The 17,268-nt window shown below is 50.8% G+C and overlaps 1 protein-coding gene across 2 annotated transcripts; it reads right to left on the minus strand.

Annotated features, from left to right (window-relative positions):
- Window positions 1-1,720: 1,720 nt before the first annotated feature.
- Window positions 1,721-15,494, minus strand: Crybb1 (crystallin beta B1). 2 transcript variants are annotated; one of them, XM_075957811.1, is made up of 6 exons: window positions 15,272-15,494; window positions 12,451-12,635; window positions 10,391-10,509; window positions 7,032-7,164; window positions 3,625-3,767; window positions 1,721-1,933 (listed from the first exon to the last, which is right to left on the minus strand). In XM_075957811.1, exons 2-6 carry the CDS (start codon window positions 12,622-12,624, stop codon window positions 1,750-1,752), a joined length of 753 nt encoding a protein of 250 aa, XP_075813926.1. In that variant the 5' UTR covers window positions 12,625-12,635; window positions 15,272-15,494; the 3' UTR covers window positions 1,721-1,749. The 2 variants fall into 2 exon arrangements, with proteins under 2 accessions (XP_075813926.1, XP_075813932.1); XM_075957817.1 differs by lacking the exon at window positions 15,272-15,494 and adding an exon at window positions 13,942-14,030.
- Window positions 15,495-17,268: the final 1,774 nt, after the last annotated feature.

Genomic DNA, 17,268 nt, shown 5'->3' on the forward strand with positions numbered 1-17,268 from the left:
CTGCAAAGCTGCTGGACACAGCTGTGCAAGCTGGCCACCACACAGGGTGTTGCTTCCACACTGCAGACATCACAGGCGTCTACCAGCAGTCTCTAGCAGGTGGCAGGAAGATGCATCTGTTTTCTTTTAATCACCTATACGTCGGCGCCATCTGGGCCAGCAGGGCTCTGCTGTTTGCTCTGCCTAGAATATAGCCTTCCCTATGCTTCACGCTTCACCAAGCTGTCTTTGGCTCCATCACTTGAGCCTCTTCTCTTGGAAGATATCCATAGCAACACCCTTTTCACCACATCCGGCTGACGTCAGTCAGTGCTAACTGTTGATAACAGGAGTCAATAATGCTTATAGAGATTTCCAGAAGACATGGTTCTGGGTGGACATGAGGGCTGAATTGATTACTCAAAAGTAATGCTCCTTTCGATCTTCATTGTTTAAACAGGAACATTAAAAAAAAAATCAGTTGGTTTGTGCTTTTCTTTGACACTTGCTAATGAGTGACTGACTCATGTCAAGGGCAAGTGAGCTAGAGTCAGGGAAACTGTAGCTGCTGCTGGGACTTAACACACAACCTTCTTTACACTGCATTTGCTCTCTTCGTGAGACTGCCTTCTGTCTATAGTATCTGAGGTTGAGTTTCTGCTTCCTGGAGTGCTATAATGTTTTATTTACAAATCCACGAGTCTATTGAATGTTCCAAGTGCAAATGCACTCAGATCATCTGCAAGTCAAGCAGAAAGTCACCTGGGGAGGATGAGAGTTTGATGGGCAGGCCCTGAAGCCAGATCACCTGAACTGGAGTGCAGTCACTCACTGTGGGGTCTTGAGCAAGTCTGTTCCCATCTCTGGGCCTGCTATCCTTCACACGTTCAACTGGAAGGATTATAAACGCGAATATAAAGTAGGCTGAAAGCTACAGGGAGCTGTGTGTCATGACTCTAGCAGCCAGGCACAGTGGTACACCCGGTGATCTCAGCACTCCCAAGGTTGAGGTGGGAGGATCCCAAGGTCAAGGTCAGCCTGGGCTACGTAGCATGACCTTGTCCTTAAAACTTAAAACATAATATGCACATACACACATATTATTTTATGTACATGAGTGTTTTGTCTGCATGAATGTTTGTGCATCACAAGCATCCCTGGGGTTTGTGGAAGCCAGAAGAGGGCAACAGATACCTGAGGACTGAAGCTATAGCTGTTTGTGAGCCACCATGTGGGTGTTGGACATTGAATACAGGTCCTCTGGAAGTGCAACCAGTGCTCTTAACCACTAAGCCATCTCAAGAGCCTCTAGACCTTGTCTTAATAAATAATTAAATAAACAAACAAGCAAATAGGTTGGGAGTGTTGCTCAGTTGGTAGAACTCTTGCCTAGCATGTGCAAAGTCCTGCGTTCAATCCCAGGTGGCATAGTAGCTCATGCCTCTAAGGAGAAGGCAGCTCAGAAATTTAAGAATATCTTCCACTACACAAGGGGTGCAGAAATCCAAGGTCATACTTGATTATACAGGAAACTTGAAGCCAGCTTGGAACATAAGACCTGTTCCCTCCCTCAAAAAAAAAAAAGATCTTTGAAGAGATTTCTGTATTTATGATTGATTGTTCTAGTTGCTACTACAAATAGATGTTGCAGATGGGCACACACTATTCAGAGACCCAAGGGTATTTCGGCTGTAAGAACTTTTTATTAGCAGGGGGAGATGGGACAGTTTGAGGCAGGGAGGGCTGCAGTGGGGAGGGGTGCAGCTTGGCTCACTTGGGAGGCTCTGCAGCCAGCACCGGGAAACAGCCCTCATGATGCCACTGGCGGTCACGCAAGCGACGCACAGCCTGCATCTGTGGCTGAAAGGCGCCCCACTCATTCCAGTGTCGGAAGTCGCCAGGCTCCAGCAGATACTGATAGCCGCGGTAGCCTGGGTACTGGTAGCCGACCCATCTGGGAAGAGAGTGGGAAAGGTGTAGAGACAGCCAGGGTCCTCCCTCTTCCCCAACCTCTCTCTTGTTACCCATCTTGCAGCTAGTGTCCCAGGAGGGTCCACACACCTGCCTGGCTTGGCCTTTCCTGTCCCATGCCCTGGGAAATGGCCTTCCCATTTCCGGTAGGCCTCAGTAGATTCTCCTCTGAAAAGTGGGCACTGTCACTTGGCTGCTGTTTTGAGTACGCTTGGGGACCAGATGAAATGAATGCCCCCACTGTAGGCAGTAAGTCCACACCCACGGGTCCGGGAAGGACAGAATTCAATACATGAATCTTGAGCTCCCAGGTGATGAGGACGAGGAGCCATGTCTCCAGACCTGAGTGGCCCTTCATACGTGGCGGGCTCTCTGGCTACTGTAAGCGCTGTCCAGTGTCAGATAAATAACCTAGAGTCAAGTCCAGAACCTGAGCCCTGTGGGCCTCAGTTTACTCTCTGGGAGTGGTGATGGTGGTGATGCCTCTCACTCCGTTTCTGATGGGGACTCATTTCCTCTGGTGGCTGAGTGCAGCACAGAGGCTCCCTCACCAAAGAAAGGGGCAGTCAGCGATTCACTCCACGTTCGGTCCTTGCCTGAACATAAGCCAGGTCTTTTGCTTGCCCTTGGCTGGTTTCTGTAGAGGAAGAGCCAGATCCCGCCCTGTTCCTTCCACACTGCTACAGTGGGTAGTCAAGGCTGGACCATGTCCACACTGTACAGAGCATACTAGTGTCTCTAGTGCTGGGCAGAGGAAACCCCTCTAAGCAGAGAGTGGCCTCAATCCAAGCCTTGCCTCTGTGTGCCCAGCACGTGGCAGGCTCTCAGACAAGACTCAGAATTCTGAGAGGAATGGATGAGGTTCAGGGCAGAAGGAAAAGGGGGCTAGGAAAAGGCTACCATTCTAGAAGCACTATAGAAAGGCAAAGAGGACACTCATCCACAGGGGCCACGACTAGAGACAAGGCCGCTGACTCTCCCTAGGTTCTTGAAGAAGTAGGGTAAAGGGCTTTGCTTGGGAACCTCAGATGCCAGGAATTCGGGTGGATGAGGAAGCCTCAACCACGCATTGTGCAGCCAGCAGCACTCAGGTGAAGATGGGGTGCCATCTCACCCAGAGACCTCTGCTGGAACTACCCTCTGTCCACATCAGCTCTGGCCAGGGCCACATTACTCCTGAGCAGCTGAGAGTCTCTCCACTGTGGGCTATAGTACTTAGATGGAGGTGAAATTGTCACGCACCACAGAACACCAGGTGATCTGTTGTGTGTGTGATCTGTTGGCAGAACCCCAGGACCCAGTCCGTTCTGGAAGACTCTGTGTGTGTGTGTGTTTGTGTGTGTGTCTGTGCATATCTATATGTATGTGACTGTGTGTGCCTGTGTGTGTCTGTGTATGTCTATGTGTGGTTCTCTTTGTGTATGTGACTGGGTGTGTATATGTGTGTCTGTGTGTATCATTGTATGTCTCTATGCATGTGTCTGTATGCATGTGTGTTTTTATATATATATATATCTGTATGTGTGTGTCTGTGTGTGAATCTGTACATGTGTCTGTGTGTTTATGGGGGACGGTTATGAGGTCTTTCCCAGGGACCTGATGTGACATTTCACCTCTGGCAGCCTTAGCCTCTCTCTCTGCACTTGCTATGAGGTCCAGGACCTGGTTGCTTACGTGCCACCAGAGACGGTCACGCTGCCCACACGGTCACAGAAGCCATATACCCAGAGGCTGGGCACGTCATCCTCTTGGATCTCCATGGTGTTGCCCTTGAAGTTGGCTCCTTCAAACAGGCAGATCTTGTGCTCCTGAGAGTCCTGGGGAGGCCAAGACCAGTCAGAAATGGAAGCTGGGGTGGGTAGAAGAAAGGGGTGAGGAGGGACCCTTTGGACTTGCCCAGTGTGGACCCTCCTTCTCTGGGAAGAGAGGATAATGGCTTCTACATCTCAGGTGCCCAAGGATAAAATGGAATCATCCACACAGGCTTAAGTTCTTATGGGGAAATGTGTGGCATCACCTTGCAGCAACACAGAGGCCCAGAGAGGGCAAACATATTGGTTTACAGCACACAGCCAGCAAGGGATAGCACCTTCCAGAGAAGTATCATCCCCAATTCCCAGCAGTCTCTGAGGTATTGGGAAGCCCCTTTCAATGTCTCTTTATATGAATTCTAATCAAGTGAGCTGCAATGGACCGTAGTTGTAGAAGGACAGACAGATGGAGCGTGGATCTGCATTTGAGCCCGAACTGTGGTCCTTATGCCCAACACCTTGGACATTTCACTCTGTCCTGCAGGCCTCAGTGTGCTCTCCTATAGAGTGGGCTTGCTGCCACTTCACCCCGGGACTGTGGGTAAGAGACTTTGTGGTTGAATGATAGACCTGGAAGAGACTGAGGTGCACCCTTGAATGCCAGCATAGAAGAGTTCTGGCTGGAACTGGTGTTCTTTTGGTTGTTGATTTTGCTTTTTGTTTTGAGTGCTGGGGTTGGAATCCTGGTCCTGCTACATGCTAGGCAAGTGTTCTGCCACTGAGCCCCAGGCTCAGCCCCACTGAGTTTTAAGAGGTGAAGTGCCATGGGGATGTGCAGCCAACAGGGCGGAGCGAGGCCCAGCCTATTGCTGATGAGCTGTGCAGTGTGAAGAACTTCATTTTCCATGCTTGGGCCTTGGATTCCTTATTGTTACAATTAGTGTTGAAATGGCTTCTGCCTACTAGGGCTACTTTACAAATTTCACAAAAGGAAGAGGAAGCACCGAACACCCAGCAGGTGCTCATTAAAGGAGTGCTTCATTCAACATTGTCACCTAGCAATGGGGAGGGGGGGCAGGGCAAAAGCACATCCTTCCGTGAGACACACTTACGTGGAAGACTGTAAGTGAAGTAAGTTAGTTAGCTCTCCCAGAGGGAAGAGCAGTGGACCAAGGGAGGAGTTAAAGGAGAAGGGAAATTTAAGAGGGACTGTGTAGGTCAAGTAGAAGTATGAGAGCTAGAGAGGGAAGTAGGGCAGAGGTCACAATGAGTGGAAGAGAAGGCATAGACAGCAAACATCCTTGAAAGATTGTGGTGTGAGGTAGGGATGGGGACACAGGAGACAAGGTCGCTACTTAATCAATGCCAGTGACTATTACCTATAACTATTGCCATCTTGAGGACCTTGAGGAAGGTCCAGTCTGTGGCTCCCTATTGCAATGCAGGTGAGACCTCATAGTGCCCCATGAAGCCCTGTGGGGCCCCACCTTGCAGACACCCCTTCTCACCCTGTGCCCCCACCCCCGGCCACTCCTGCTGCGGTCAGGTGGTAGTGTGTAATCTATTCAGCTAGTCTGACCCTGCTGCAGGACTCTGACCTCACTGGCCCTTGATTGCTTTCCCTACAGCTGTCCTTGGGCAACTCAGCTAGCTCTCAAGCGACCCTCAGGTGCTGGCTGCCCTGCTAACTGCCCCGCCTAGTCTCCCCTCCTACCAACCTACCCCAGCAGCACAGACCAAGGTTTCTGGTTACTGATGGGCTTCCAGGGCCTGGGGTGGAGTTGGCAGAGTCAGGCTACCCTAGACTGTCTAATAGGGTCTCAACCATGTATCTCTGACTGGCCTGGGATTTGCTTTGTAGACCAGGTTGACTGTAAACTCTCAGAGATCTGCTGCCTCTGGCTCCCTGAGTGCTGGGTTAAAGGTGTGTGCCACCACATTTGATCCCAATGGTCAGGTTTGATTTGGGAAACAACTCTTTAATTTCATGAAAGCGGGATGAAAGGGAGGCGGGAACCCAAGAGTGATGTGCGTGGGGTATGTTAGGTGCTCGGGAGAAGGACAGTCACGGGGACACAGACGACAAATCAGACAACTGGACCACTTCCCTAAGCGTAAAAGATTTCCTGGAGAGGGGCTGGGGTGAAGGAAAGGGGCTAGTGCCCCCAGCGGCACCAGATTCTGAACTAATTTACCTGGTGTGGGGCTGGGGTGAAGGAAAGGGGTTAGTGCCCCCAGCGGCACCAGATTCGGAACTAATTTACCTGGGGTGAGGATGAGTGGTAAGATTTTTAAATTTTTTCTAATATATTTTGTCTAAACATCTATGTCTAAAATATAACCATAATTCTAATGTTAATGTATCACGAGAGCATGATCTCTTATGCTCATGAGAATGGTATGGTGGTGTATGTAAAACCAGGAGAGTGTTATGGCTCAGCTCCATCCAGACCAGATCAATTTCACAGGCTCAGCAACTACTTAGGATCTGATTGTGGTGCAGCACACCTCTAACCCTGGGAGAAATATGAAGCCTGGGCTACAAATGGCTAGTGCCTACTATATCAGATAGCAACGTCTAGAGCAGTGGTTCTCAACCTTCCTAACGCTGAGACCCTTTAGTACAGTTCCTCATGTGTAGTGACCCCAACCATAAAATTATTTTTGTTGCCACTTCATAACTGTAATTTTGCTACTATCATGAGTTGTAATGTAAATGTTTTAGGAGATGGACTTTAGGCAAAGGGGTTGTGACCACAGGTTGAGAGCCATTGCTCTAGCGGTAACTTCATTGACACCGTCCTACTTGAGCATGCATCTCAACTGCACCCATTCCACAGATGGGCAGACAAGGCTGCCTAACTCACAGTGACACATTAGTAACGCCTCATAGTCCTGGGTGAGCCTTCATGAACATGCTTTCTTCACAGACATTTCCCACCTCAAGAGGTGAGAGTCAGCACCATCCGAGCCAGGCATGCATGAGTAAGAAGTAATTGGCTCATGACTCATAATCAATTCATAATTCTAGAACAACCACGCACCATGCAGGGCTATCTTCACGATCTAGATTCATCTCCTTTACACCGATCTAAACATCACTAAGCTAATTCAGCATTAATTGTCACAACTGTCTTTCCCAAAGTCCCTTACTCAGTCACTTCACAACTTTCTTCTTTTTTCTTTTTGCAACAGGGTCTCGCTTGTAACCAAGGCTAGATCTGAACTCATAATCCTACTGCCTCCACCTCCCTTGTGCTGGGACCATGGGCCTGTGTCACCATGCTTCCCTGCTCACCATAGACCGCTGTCCCAGTCCCAGCCACTCACCATCCTGATGGGCCGGAAGGACATGAGCCGGTCACTGCGATAACTGCTGCTCCAGGTGTCCCAGCGGGGGTACTCACCCTTCTCCAGGACAAACATCTCCCCACGGAAGGCAGATTGCTCAAAGGCCACCCAGCTGAACACAAGAAGGACCAAGAGGGACAGAGACGGGAAGGTTAACACATCAGCAAGTTCCTTCCCCAACACAGAGGCCCAGGCACCAAAATGAAAATCCCAAGTGGGTCCAATGGGTCTAGGCTTTATTCTGTGCTAAACCCCTTTCTTTCCTAAGTGCCTTCCCCATCCCAGGCTTCATCACTTCATCTACACTAGCATTTTCTGGAGTTGGCAAAGGATTAAATGAGACACTATTTGTAATTATCTGAGCAAATTATTTTAGCCAATATGGGATTCACACAGACTTTAAATGCTATAAGGACCTGGGGCCAACTAACTAACCACGAAAGATTTTCTTTTAACCTCACTAATAACTGGGAGGAAGTCACTGCTTGCTGCTAATGTGATCCTGATGCCTACTGGTCACTTCTTTCCAACCATGGGAACAACAGGCCCTGGTTCTAGTCCTTCAGGCCAGGGTATGAAGTGCTGCTTTGGGTTCAAAGCAAGGCTTCTTACAGGGACCCATGACTTACAATGGAACTAGGGTTTAAATTGCTAGAGTGGTGTAAGCTTGTGTTCAAATATAACACAGGAGTTGGGCAGGGTGATGCAGCCTGCAATTCCAGCACAAGGGAAAAGCAGCAAGATCATGATATCTGTGGCCAGCCTGGGCTACATAGTGAGACCCTGTCTCCAAACAATGAAATCAAAGGAAGTGAGTAGTCCCAGAAGTCCAGATAGGAGAGAGAAAATAATTCCCATTTGCTGAGAACTAGCCTGACAGGCAGGAGGCCCACAACTAGGGTGGGTGGTGCAGAAACGGAGCATAAAGTGAGTCTCAGACACCTGGTGAACTCTCATGATGTGACGGCACATGTGAAGGGTCTTTCACAAAGGGTAAATTGGACATTTTTCACTGTGGTCTGATTAGGAGGGTTAGGGCAAAGATTATGGGGGGAAGGGTGATCCTCAGTCTATGTGTGTGTAATTCTAAAGGACCAAGAGAGAACCAGTGGAACACCATGTTATCTTCCTGAGGGCTACTGGGACCTTCTCACCAGAAAGATGACAATAAGGAGACACCCCACGAGCCTCAGGATATTGTCTGAGAGATGAACCAATCACATTAAAGTGACAGGAAGAAAGATGTGAACTTGTCCTCAAAGAACACTACTGAGGTTTTGTTAACAGACTAGAGAAGAAGAGGAAAATAAGGCTGGCTGGCCGGCTCACTGGAAGGGTGGATAGAAGGGTAAATGTATGTATGTATGTATGTATGGGTAGGAGGATATGGAGATAAACGAATATATGGATAAATATGTGGGTTGATGGGTGGATGAATAAGTGGATCAGTAGATGAATGAATAGGTGTATGAGTAGAGGGATGAGTAGGTGGATTGGCGAGGACAGGAAGATCAGTGTGCAGATGGCTGAAGAGTTGGATGAATGAACAGATAGGTGATATGGGATGGAAGATGGATAAAAGGGAATGGATGGATACTAGACTGATGGATTGGCCTATAGATGGATGTGCAGATGAACATGTGACACATGTGGTGGACAGAATGTGTAGATGGGGAGGGAACCTCAGAAACTGGTGCCACACAGGCATGAAGACCAGAGACTCTGGGAAATGACAGACTTGAGTTCTGATCCCAGTTCATCATTGACTTACTCACCGTGGGATTTGGAGCAGTCACGGATGATGGTTAAACATCAGTAAAAGAGAAGAAGTGACTGCATGCACATCCCTGAAAAGTCTGAGCATCTGAAACTAGGGAACTCATGGAGCAGACTCAACATGAAGCTCACACAGTATCTCGTCTATGACTAGCGAGGAGGAAGCTATATAAAGACGAGGCAGGTGTGGTCTAGTCACCTGCTCCTCTCCCTCCACCTTCCTCTGTCCTCTTTGGATAGCCCATGAGGACTCAATCAGCAGTGAGAAATGCCAAGTAAGTGTCCCAGTGCCCATTTTCACTGCCTATGACTCATCCGAGCCACAAGCAAGAAAAGGAAGGCAGGAATCAAATGGAGCTTCAGCCCTGAAAGGTGGTGCCCAAACATGGTGTTGGGTTTCGGGCTGAGATTTCCCAGGTAATGTCTCTCTCCTTCTTCCCCTGCTCATCTCCTCTTCATCCTTTTCTTCCCACACACCTGCTGATCCTGACAGAGCCCTTGCCCCTGGATCTCAGGCCCATATCTTTCCCTTTGGGGTACAACCCCTGAACAACAACAACAACAGAAAAAAAGGACATGGGCACTGCCGTCTCTCCTTTTGAGGAGAATACTCTGGCTTTGAGTCATCAGCATCCCAAACATTCTGAAACCTCAAGATGGCCACATCCAGCAGTTTCTGTCCCAGACGGGCTTAGGGAATGGGTGGGACTGACTTGGGGTTGACCACACCAGGAATGGAGTGGGCGCGAGAGGCGTGAGTGGCCCCCAAAACAGAACATAGACCACAGAGGGCTGCTGAGACCCACACGGAAGTAGATGGCCATCACTGTCGCCTGCCATGCTTGGATGTCTACAGTGCCAACCCCTGTCTCAGAATCATTCTTCCTCTTATCGTTTCAGCTTCAAGGAAGCAGGCTTGGAGACAGGACAAGATACAGGAAGGAGTGAGCATTGGAACCCAAGTAGGTCCGATCTCAATCTGACCTTGAACTCAATCTGGTTCTTCCTTTTGTGCTGTTGGCAGCTTGAGATGCTTTAAACACTGACTGGCCATTCCCCTTGGGGATTTCATGGTGGGAAAACAATAGCAGAGAGGACAATAGAGATAACCCAGGAGAGATAGTTTTCTGCTTCTGAGAACCGGGAGTAAAATCCAAGAGCCTGTGACAGATGTGGATGCTGCCACTCAGCATGGGTGACCTCACCCATTGACTAAGCCCTCAGAGCCAAGGTCTCCTTGTCTGTTGACTGGGGAGTAGGGTAGCCCTCTCTCAGACAACTTGGTGCTGTTATAGGTGACAAGCCATGCACCTGCTTTTTACACTACAGTTGTTTGGGAGAGGGGATGTCTGGGGACATGTGGTTCCTCCCAAGGTAGCCTTACAGGGCCAGGTCATCTCTGAGTCTCAGTTTCCTCAACTGTCAATGAGGGAGCACCATACCCCTCCCCCACGTGTGCAGAGAAGCTGGGGAAAGACCAAGGGGTGACTACTACTCAGGCACTCGCCAGGCAAATGTAACTGTTTTGTGGTAGAGAGTGTCCCTCCCCGTCCAGCACTCACGGTCCTGAGATGACGATCAGGCTGCGCACTCGGTCAAAACCACGATCCCCCAGGTTCAGGCACTCCCCTGAGAATTCAACCCGACGGCCCTGAAAGTTTTCCTGCTCGAAGACGACCAGCTGTCAAGAGAAGCCCCCCATGACCGGGGAAGATTGAGAGGTGACCTGGCTCCATGATCCTGACCTCCAAATGAACAAATCTGATAGATGAGGGGCTCAGATCCAACAACTCCTGAAGGGCTTGTCTCAATCATTGTCAGGATGCCATGAGCCTCGGTTTGTGAATGAGTCTGCTCCCTGTCTTCCCACCACTGAACTCAATGTCAGTACCATGGTCAGGTGCAGAAATGGGGACCCGTGTCTCTCATTCAAGGTCTCCCTATGTAGCCTAGATTACCTGGAATTTATTCTGTAATCTGGGCTAGCCTTAAACTTGGGATCCTCTGGCCTCCACTGCCAAGTAGTGGGACTAATTGTATGCGTGCCACCGGGCCCAGCTCTTCTAGTTTCTTCTCTGCGTTATTTCTCAGCCAGGCATGACCTCTTCACCAGGAGTCGCCCAACTTGGGTCTTCCACTGCCTAACTCATATTCCAGGCTACATACATGGCCCTGACCCTGTTCTAGGTGCAGAACCCACTTTCACCGAGAAGCCTTCTTGGATTGCTCCTGCTCTACACTGGGCAGGAACCGAATGCCTTCCACTGTGGTACTCCTCATAGCCAGGTACAACTCTGGGAAGTCACCACTGCCTCTGGGTCTCCCTCCTTCCCCTCCTTCTCTGCCTTCTCTTCTTCTTCCTCTTCCTTTTCTTTTCCCAACCTCTCCCTTCAAAGAGCTCCTTCTGGGCAAAGCAGATACGAGCTGTTTCCTGATTTGTGGACCCAAATATAGGTAATGCTCACTCAGCCCTCATTCGTCTCTGCAGCTCCCATGTGGATTTTTGCACATTTTCTGCCCCAACAGCAACATTACCATTCAGTGATGTCGATGCACCTATCTGGCACCAGGTGCAGGTGGCAGATACTTAAAGTTGGGGAGATTATGGTAGGGATAGTGTTCTGAGGGACCCTTAGGGCCAGGTAGAGGGTTTCTATCAAATCTTAGCTTATATATGGATTGTGGGTTTGCAGGTAGGTACACGCTACCTTGTTAAAAAGTAATTTAATGATTAAATGCAATGACATAAATCAAAACCAGCCACATCCAGGCCAGATGTGAGTCATAAACCAAGTGTGGCCAGGGCTCTACCTGAGGGTAAAACCACCATAAATCAAACCCCAAGGACAGAGAGTCTGGCTCTCCAGGAGCCCTGCAACTTGGACCTAGGGGGAGAATTTCCAGGAAAATCAGAGGTCAGCCTGGTGGCCTGGTGGCTCTCCTGGGATGAGTGGTCCCTGCCACCAAACACACTCCCTTCTGGTTTCTGGCTTTGCCAACCACTAAGCTCCTATGTACAGTCTGGCCTGGCAGTAGGCATCTTGCAGCAGAAGGACCACTTAACACTTCAGGGAATTCCCTTTACTTCCAGGCATGTGGAACCTTTGAGGTTCCCAGACTGTCTGGGAGGGAGAGGCCATGGAGGATGGAGAGAAGGCCAGGGAGGATGGAGAGCAGGCCAGGGAGGATGGAGAGAAGGCCAGGGACGATGAAGTACAGGTCAAGGAGGATGGAGAACAGGTCAAGGAGGATGGAGAACAGGCCAGGGAGGATGGAGAACAGGCCAGGGAGGATGGAGTGCAGGCCAGGGAGGGTGAAGTACAGGTCAGGGAGAATGGAGAACAGGCCAGGTAGGATGGAGTGCAGGCCAGGGAGGATGGAGTGCAGGCCAGGGAGGATGGAGAACAGGCCAGGGAGGATGGAGAGCAGAACAAGGAGGATGGAGTGCAGGCCAGGGAGGACAGAAAGCAAAAAGAGTCAGAGGAAAGAGAGCATAGGGAGGCAGAGACTCAGAAACACGGAAGGGAGAGAAGATCTGCAAAGGAGAGAGAATGAGGAGGGAGGGGGAGAGGGATGAGGAGAGTGTGGGTTGTAAAGCCTCCCCTGCCCACCCTGTCCTTACCTTATAGCTCCCAGGAGGCAGGTCCCCTGTTTTGGTGCTGGGCCTGGGCACAGAAGCTGGGCCAGGGGCCAGGCCAGGGGCTGGGGCTGGCCCTGTGGTTGGGCCCCCCTTTCCCTTGCCATCAGGCCCCGGGTTCACCGCCATGGGAGCCACAGCCTTAGCAGCCTGAGACATGGTTCCTGATGCTGCAAAGAAAAATAAATCTTTGGGTTGAATGATTTTGGGGCGGCAATCCCAAGCGGCCTCTACCCTTATGCTTCTCTCCCTGTGTCAAGGCTCCTTCACACACATGGACTCCCCCTGGAAACAGACACCTGAAGCTATCCCTCTCCTAGGCTATGTCCTTCCTTCAAGCCCCACACTCTGCTACTCTCTTCCTCGGCCCCTTGTGCTTGTTTACTATCATATGTGTTTGTAGCAGGCTTTGCCACACCAGATGAGTGACAGCCACACTCAGGAGTGTTTCATCAAATACAGTAATCTTAACTGTGGGCTGGGGGGGGGGGGGGGCGTCTGGATCTCCTGTTACAATCTAGCTAGAGTAAAGGTGCCCTGCCATCCACAGGGCAGTTGCCTCCCTCCTCAGCCAGCAGATGGACAGGCGCCTGGGTTACTAAATGCAACCTTGTAAACACTTCTATCTAGGACAGCTTGTTTGGCTCTCTGCTAGATGCATGGGAGCTGCTCAGCCAACATCTGTTCAGAAACTCAGTGTAAGTGTGTGTGTCCTGAGCCTCTCCCAACCATCCGCCCCTGGCATCCTCTGAGGGCAGATGTGGGTGTGCAAACATCAGCCTGGCACTTGGGTTTGGGAGGTACAAAAGGAGGGAGTAGCATGCTTCTGGCACTCTCCACCAGAACTGTGACTTGTGACCTCAGCTCTCCTGGTCCCTCAAGAAACAGACTGCTTGGCACGGGACATACCTGATTGCACTATCCCCTGGATTCTGCTGATAATTTACAAACCACTGGAGTACTGGGACCCAGAGCAAACTCCCTTGGTCTAGCTGGGTTCCCAACATCTTCTCTTTAACTGGGTGAGCGCACACTTCCCAGCCTTCCATAGGAGGACTGACTGTTCAGTTGCCCACACATCTGAGCCACATCTGGGGCTTTCAACCACCCTCAACCTTGTCTCTGTCCTCAGAGGCCCCTCCTTGCCCAGCACTGTGTTCATTCTCCCTGCCCCTCCAATCTGCCTCTGGCAGAATACTTTAATCATTGCTTGTCTCTCTTCCTCCCTTCCTCTATTTCTGTTTTGTTGTTTTGAGAGAGGGTCCCTCTCTGTAGCCTGGGCTAGTTTCCAGTTCTCAGCATCCTTCTGCCTTGAGCGCGGGCTAGACAAGTATGCATGGGCAACAGCTCTGGTTTTTGCTTCCTCCCAGTGTCTGTCCAGTTCTTCATCATACTCTCTCTCTTTCTATTTTCACTCTTCTTCCCTTTATTTCCACCTTCCCCCAGTTCTCTGGCAGTGTGGTGGTCCCCTCTTACCTGTGTTGGAGGCAGGCGGGTGCTGTGGGTGCCTCAGGGCCGACCCCCCATTTTATAACCTGGCAGATACTAGGGTCTATAGTATGCAGTACAAAGAGGTAGCTGGCTCAGCAAGCCTGGACAGGCTCCAGGGCTGGCTCTGCCCCGGTACTGCACAGGCTAGCACTTTTCATTGTGAGCCTGGAACACAGTGAAAGCCTGGCCCCAACCCTATTCTGACTCCAGTGTCCATTATCCTGCCTGGAGAAGGCCCAGGGCCCTGCTGGCTACCAGCCTAGGGTAGGGAAGGGGCACCAGGTAGGAGGCAAGCTGAATTAGAATCCTGCCTCAGGGCCAAACACAGCACAGCTTCAGAAGTCTCCGTCTACAGGTACAGGTGACATGCCTCCCTGTAGGATGCTACGCAGAACTGAAGAGAACACTGATTGAACATGCTCCATCAAGACAGAAGGGCTCTCAGCTCACGGCCCCATTCCTGAGCACTTCTGTGTGTTTGCAGCCTTGTGATTGGCTTGGAAGTAAGCTGCCCCACCCTGGCTCTTACTTTACTGGCTTCTTAGTTGTGAAAGGCTGGGTGCAGAGGTCAGTACTGGCCAGAGGACGCAGGCAGGCTCTGACCTGCACGCTTCATCTCGGGCCATCTGACCTTGGCACTGACTGAGGTCTGCCTGACATCCTGTTTCTAGTGTGGTGGCGTGGGCTGGATCTCAGGTTCAAGGCAAGGCCCTTCCTAACTGCCCATCAGCTTCCAGGGACTGAACCCAGGACTGTTGCCAGGGTGAGGAACATGGAATCTCTGAGCAATCTCACACCCCCCATGTCTAGGCAAGGGGCCAGCACTTCACACATGGCCTGGGCCCTCACAGGTCCCGACAGCATGAGAATAAAATACGGGGTGTGTGTGGGGGAATTCTAGTGTTCACTAGAGGGTTGGGAGACAGGTAATGGACAGCCAAGGTGAGGACAGAGATCAAAGGGTGAAGCATGATAAGCAGGAAGGGAGGTGGAGAAGACGACAGAAGGGAGAGCTGGAGGGAGCCTGAGGCAAGAGAGAAAGCCGGGTGGCCATGTGTCCTTGTGGACCAGTGAACTCCAGCAGGTGGAAGGCAGACGGTCTCCTGTTTACCCAAACAGACGAGAGCAGCTTTCACTCTTGTCCACAGTGTGAACTGTCCTCAGCCCCAGTGGGATAATTCTTCCTCTGAGAAACACTTCTTCTTTGGGAAGTCAAGGACCCCCCCCACACAGCCTAGCTCTATCTTGTGGTCACTCTGGCCTGGGACCAATGCTGGCCCTGCCCCTCTGCCCACGAGTCCCTCTCCCTACTAACCTTCTCTCTGCCTTTCATCCCAGGCCAAGTCCTTGAAGGGCAAGCTGGGAACACAGGAAGGGGCAGCCACTGTGTGTCGGGCCAAGATGCCTGTGGTGGGGGCCACCCACAGATCTGGGCTTCAAGGGCAGGATCTCGGGTAGTTTCTTCCTCCTACCACTCTGCCAATGGGCAGCTTGCCAGAGGTTCTGGGAGATGCAGAGCAGCCTCTTGGCTGGGCAGCTCTTCTCTGAGCACTTTGTGACTCTGTTGTCTGCCTTCAGATGAACCATTTATAGACAAGAAGGTGGGTGGCTCCTTTGTCCCCTCCCAGCCCTCTTCCCCATGTAGAATTGGCACTCACACTCTCCTTTATTTCTTTTTAGTTTACTGAGACGGGGTGTAGCCCAGGCCGACCTCAAGTTCTCTGTGTAGCTGAGGTGAGCTCTCACCTCCGCATCCCAAGTGCTGGGATTACAAGTGTGCACCACCATGCTGGGCTGTTTCTTCTAACCTCTAGAGTCCAGACTCTTAGATGCTATGATCTCCTGCTTTGGGGGAACTGGCATTTATAGTGATAAGTACTTCTGCTAGCAAGGATGGCAAAAGTCGCCAAGACCCAGACAGCTAACAGCTATCACACCTGTGCTCTCAGGCTAACAGTTTTTATTATGCATGCGTGTGTGTGTGTGTGCGTGTGTGTGTGTGTGTGTGTATTCATGCACGCCCACATGGAGTTCAGTTCTTCCCTTCCATCATGTGACCTTCAACACTGAAGTCAGGTCATCAGACCCGGTGGTAGGTACCCTTTGAACCATCTCATCGGCCATCAGTCCTCACTTTGTCTTTTTGTTTGTTAGTTTTCCAAGACAGGGTTTCTCTGTGTAGCGCTGGCTGTCCTGGAACTCACCCTGTACACCAGGCAGGCCCTGAACTCACAGAGATCAGCCTGCCTCTGCTTCCTGAGTGCTGGAATTAAAGGCGTGCGCCCCCACTGCCTGGCCCACTTTGTCTTTTCACTTCCATTTGATACATAACGTTAAGTGCGGTTCAGTTGCATCAGGACCCTTCTCACAGGTGTGGGGTGCAGGACCAGGCTGCTGCCTGTGGAGCCTGCATCCCATTCACCCTTTGCCAAGTCCTGCTTGTGTGGCAGCTCTTTTGTCATTTTCAGGAAGGAAGAGATGTTGCTGTTTCCTACCCATCAGGGGACTCACTCTTTATCTGGTCACCTCACCCAGCAGCAGGGGTGAGTTTTACCACAAGCAGTTCCTGCCATGCTACCTACTCTTGTCACTGCCCTTCTCAGGCTGTCTCAGAGGCAAGGCTCAGGGAGCCACTCAGGTGTTTGTCTGCCATGCTTTGCTCTGTGAAGCATGTTTGCAGGTTGCAGCCCCTTGCTTCTGCATGCACAGACGCTTCCACAGGGATTGCAGCTGGCACTGGCTCTGGCCCTAACCAACACTCTTTTTTTTTAAATTGATTTTATTGGGCTATGTGTTTTTCTCTGCTCCTCTCACTTCCTCTCCCCTCCCCTTCAACCCTCTCCCATGGTCACCATGCTCCCAATTTACTCAGGAGATCTTGTCTTTTTCTACTTCCCATGTAGTTTAGATCCATGTATAGCTCTTAGTGTCTTCTTTGTTGTCTAGGTTCTCTGGGATTCTGATCATCACTCTTACTGCCCCCTCTGAAGATTTGTGCTCTGTCTCCTCTGTATTTGCTGTCCAAAGCCTTTGCCCCGTGCCCCTGGGGTTTTGCTTAGACCGCCCCTTCTTCCAAGTCACTGTGGAAATCATCTCTACCCTTTAAATGTGGGGCCTCAAGCCAGAGCCTGATGCCCAACTGGAAGAGGCAGGGGCATGTGGAGTGGTGGGGGAGGGCAGGCACAGCAGTCCTGAGGTATGGATTATGTCTGTCCTACCATGCAGACAGAGAGAAGGTCACCCACTGTCCAGGTGATGCTGGGCCCCCAGTCTAGGGCTTTCCTAGTCCTAGTCAGGAGTCCCGTGGAACTG

Source organism: Microtus pennsylvanicus, chromosome 1 (assembly GCF_037038515.1).
Source record: "Microtus pennsylvanicus isolate mMicPen1 chromosome 1, mMicPen1.hap1, whole genome shotgun sequence".
Classification (NCBI taxonomy): Eukaryota; Metazoa; Chordata; class Mammalia; order Rodentia; family Cricetidae; genus Microtus; species Microtus pennsylvanicus.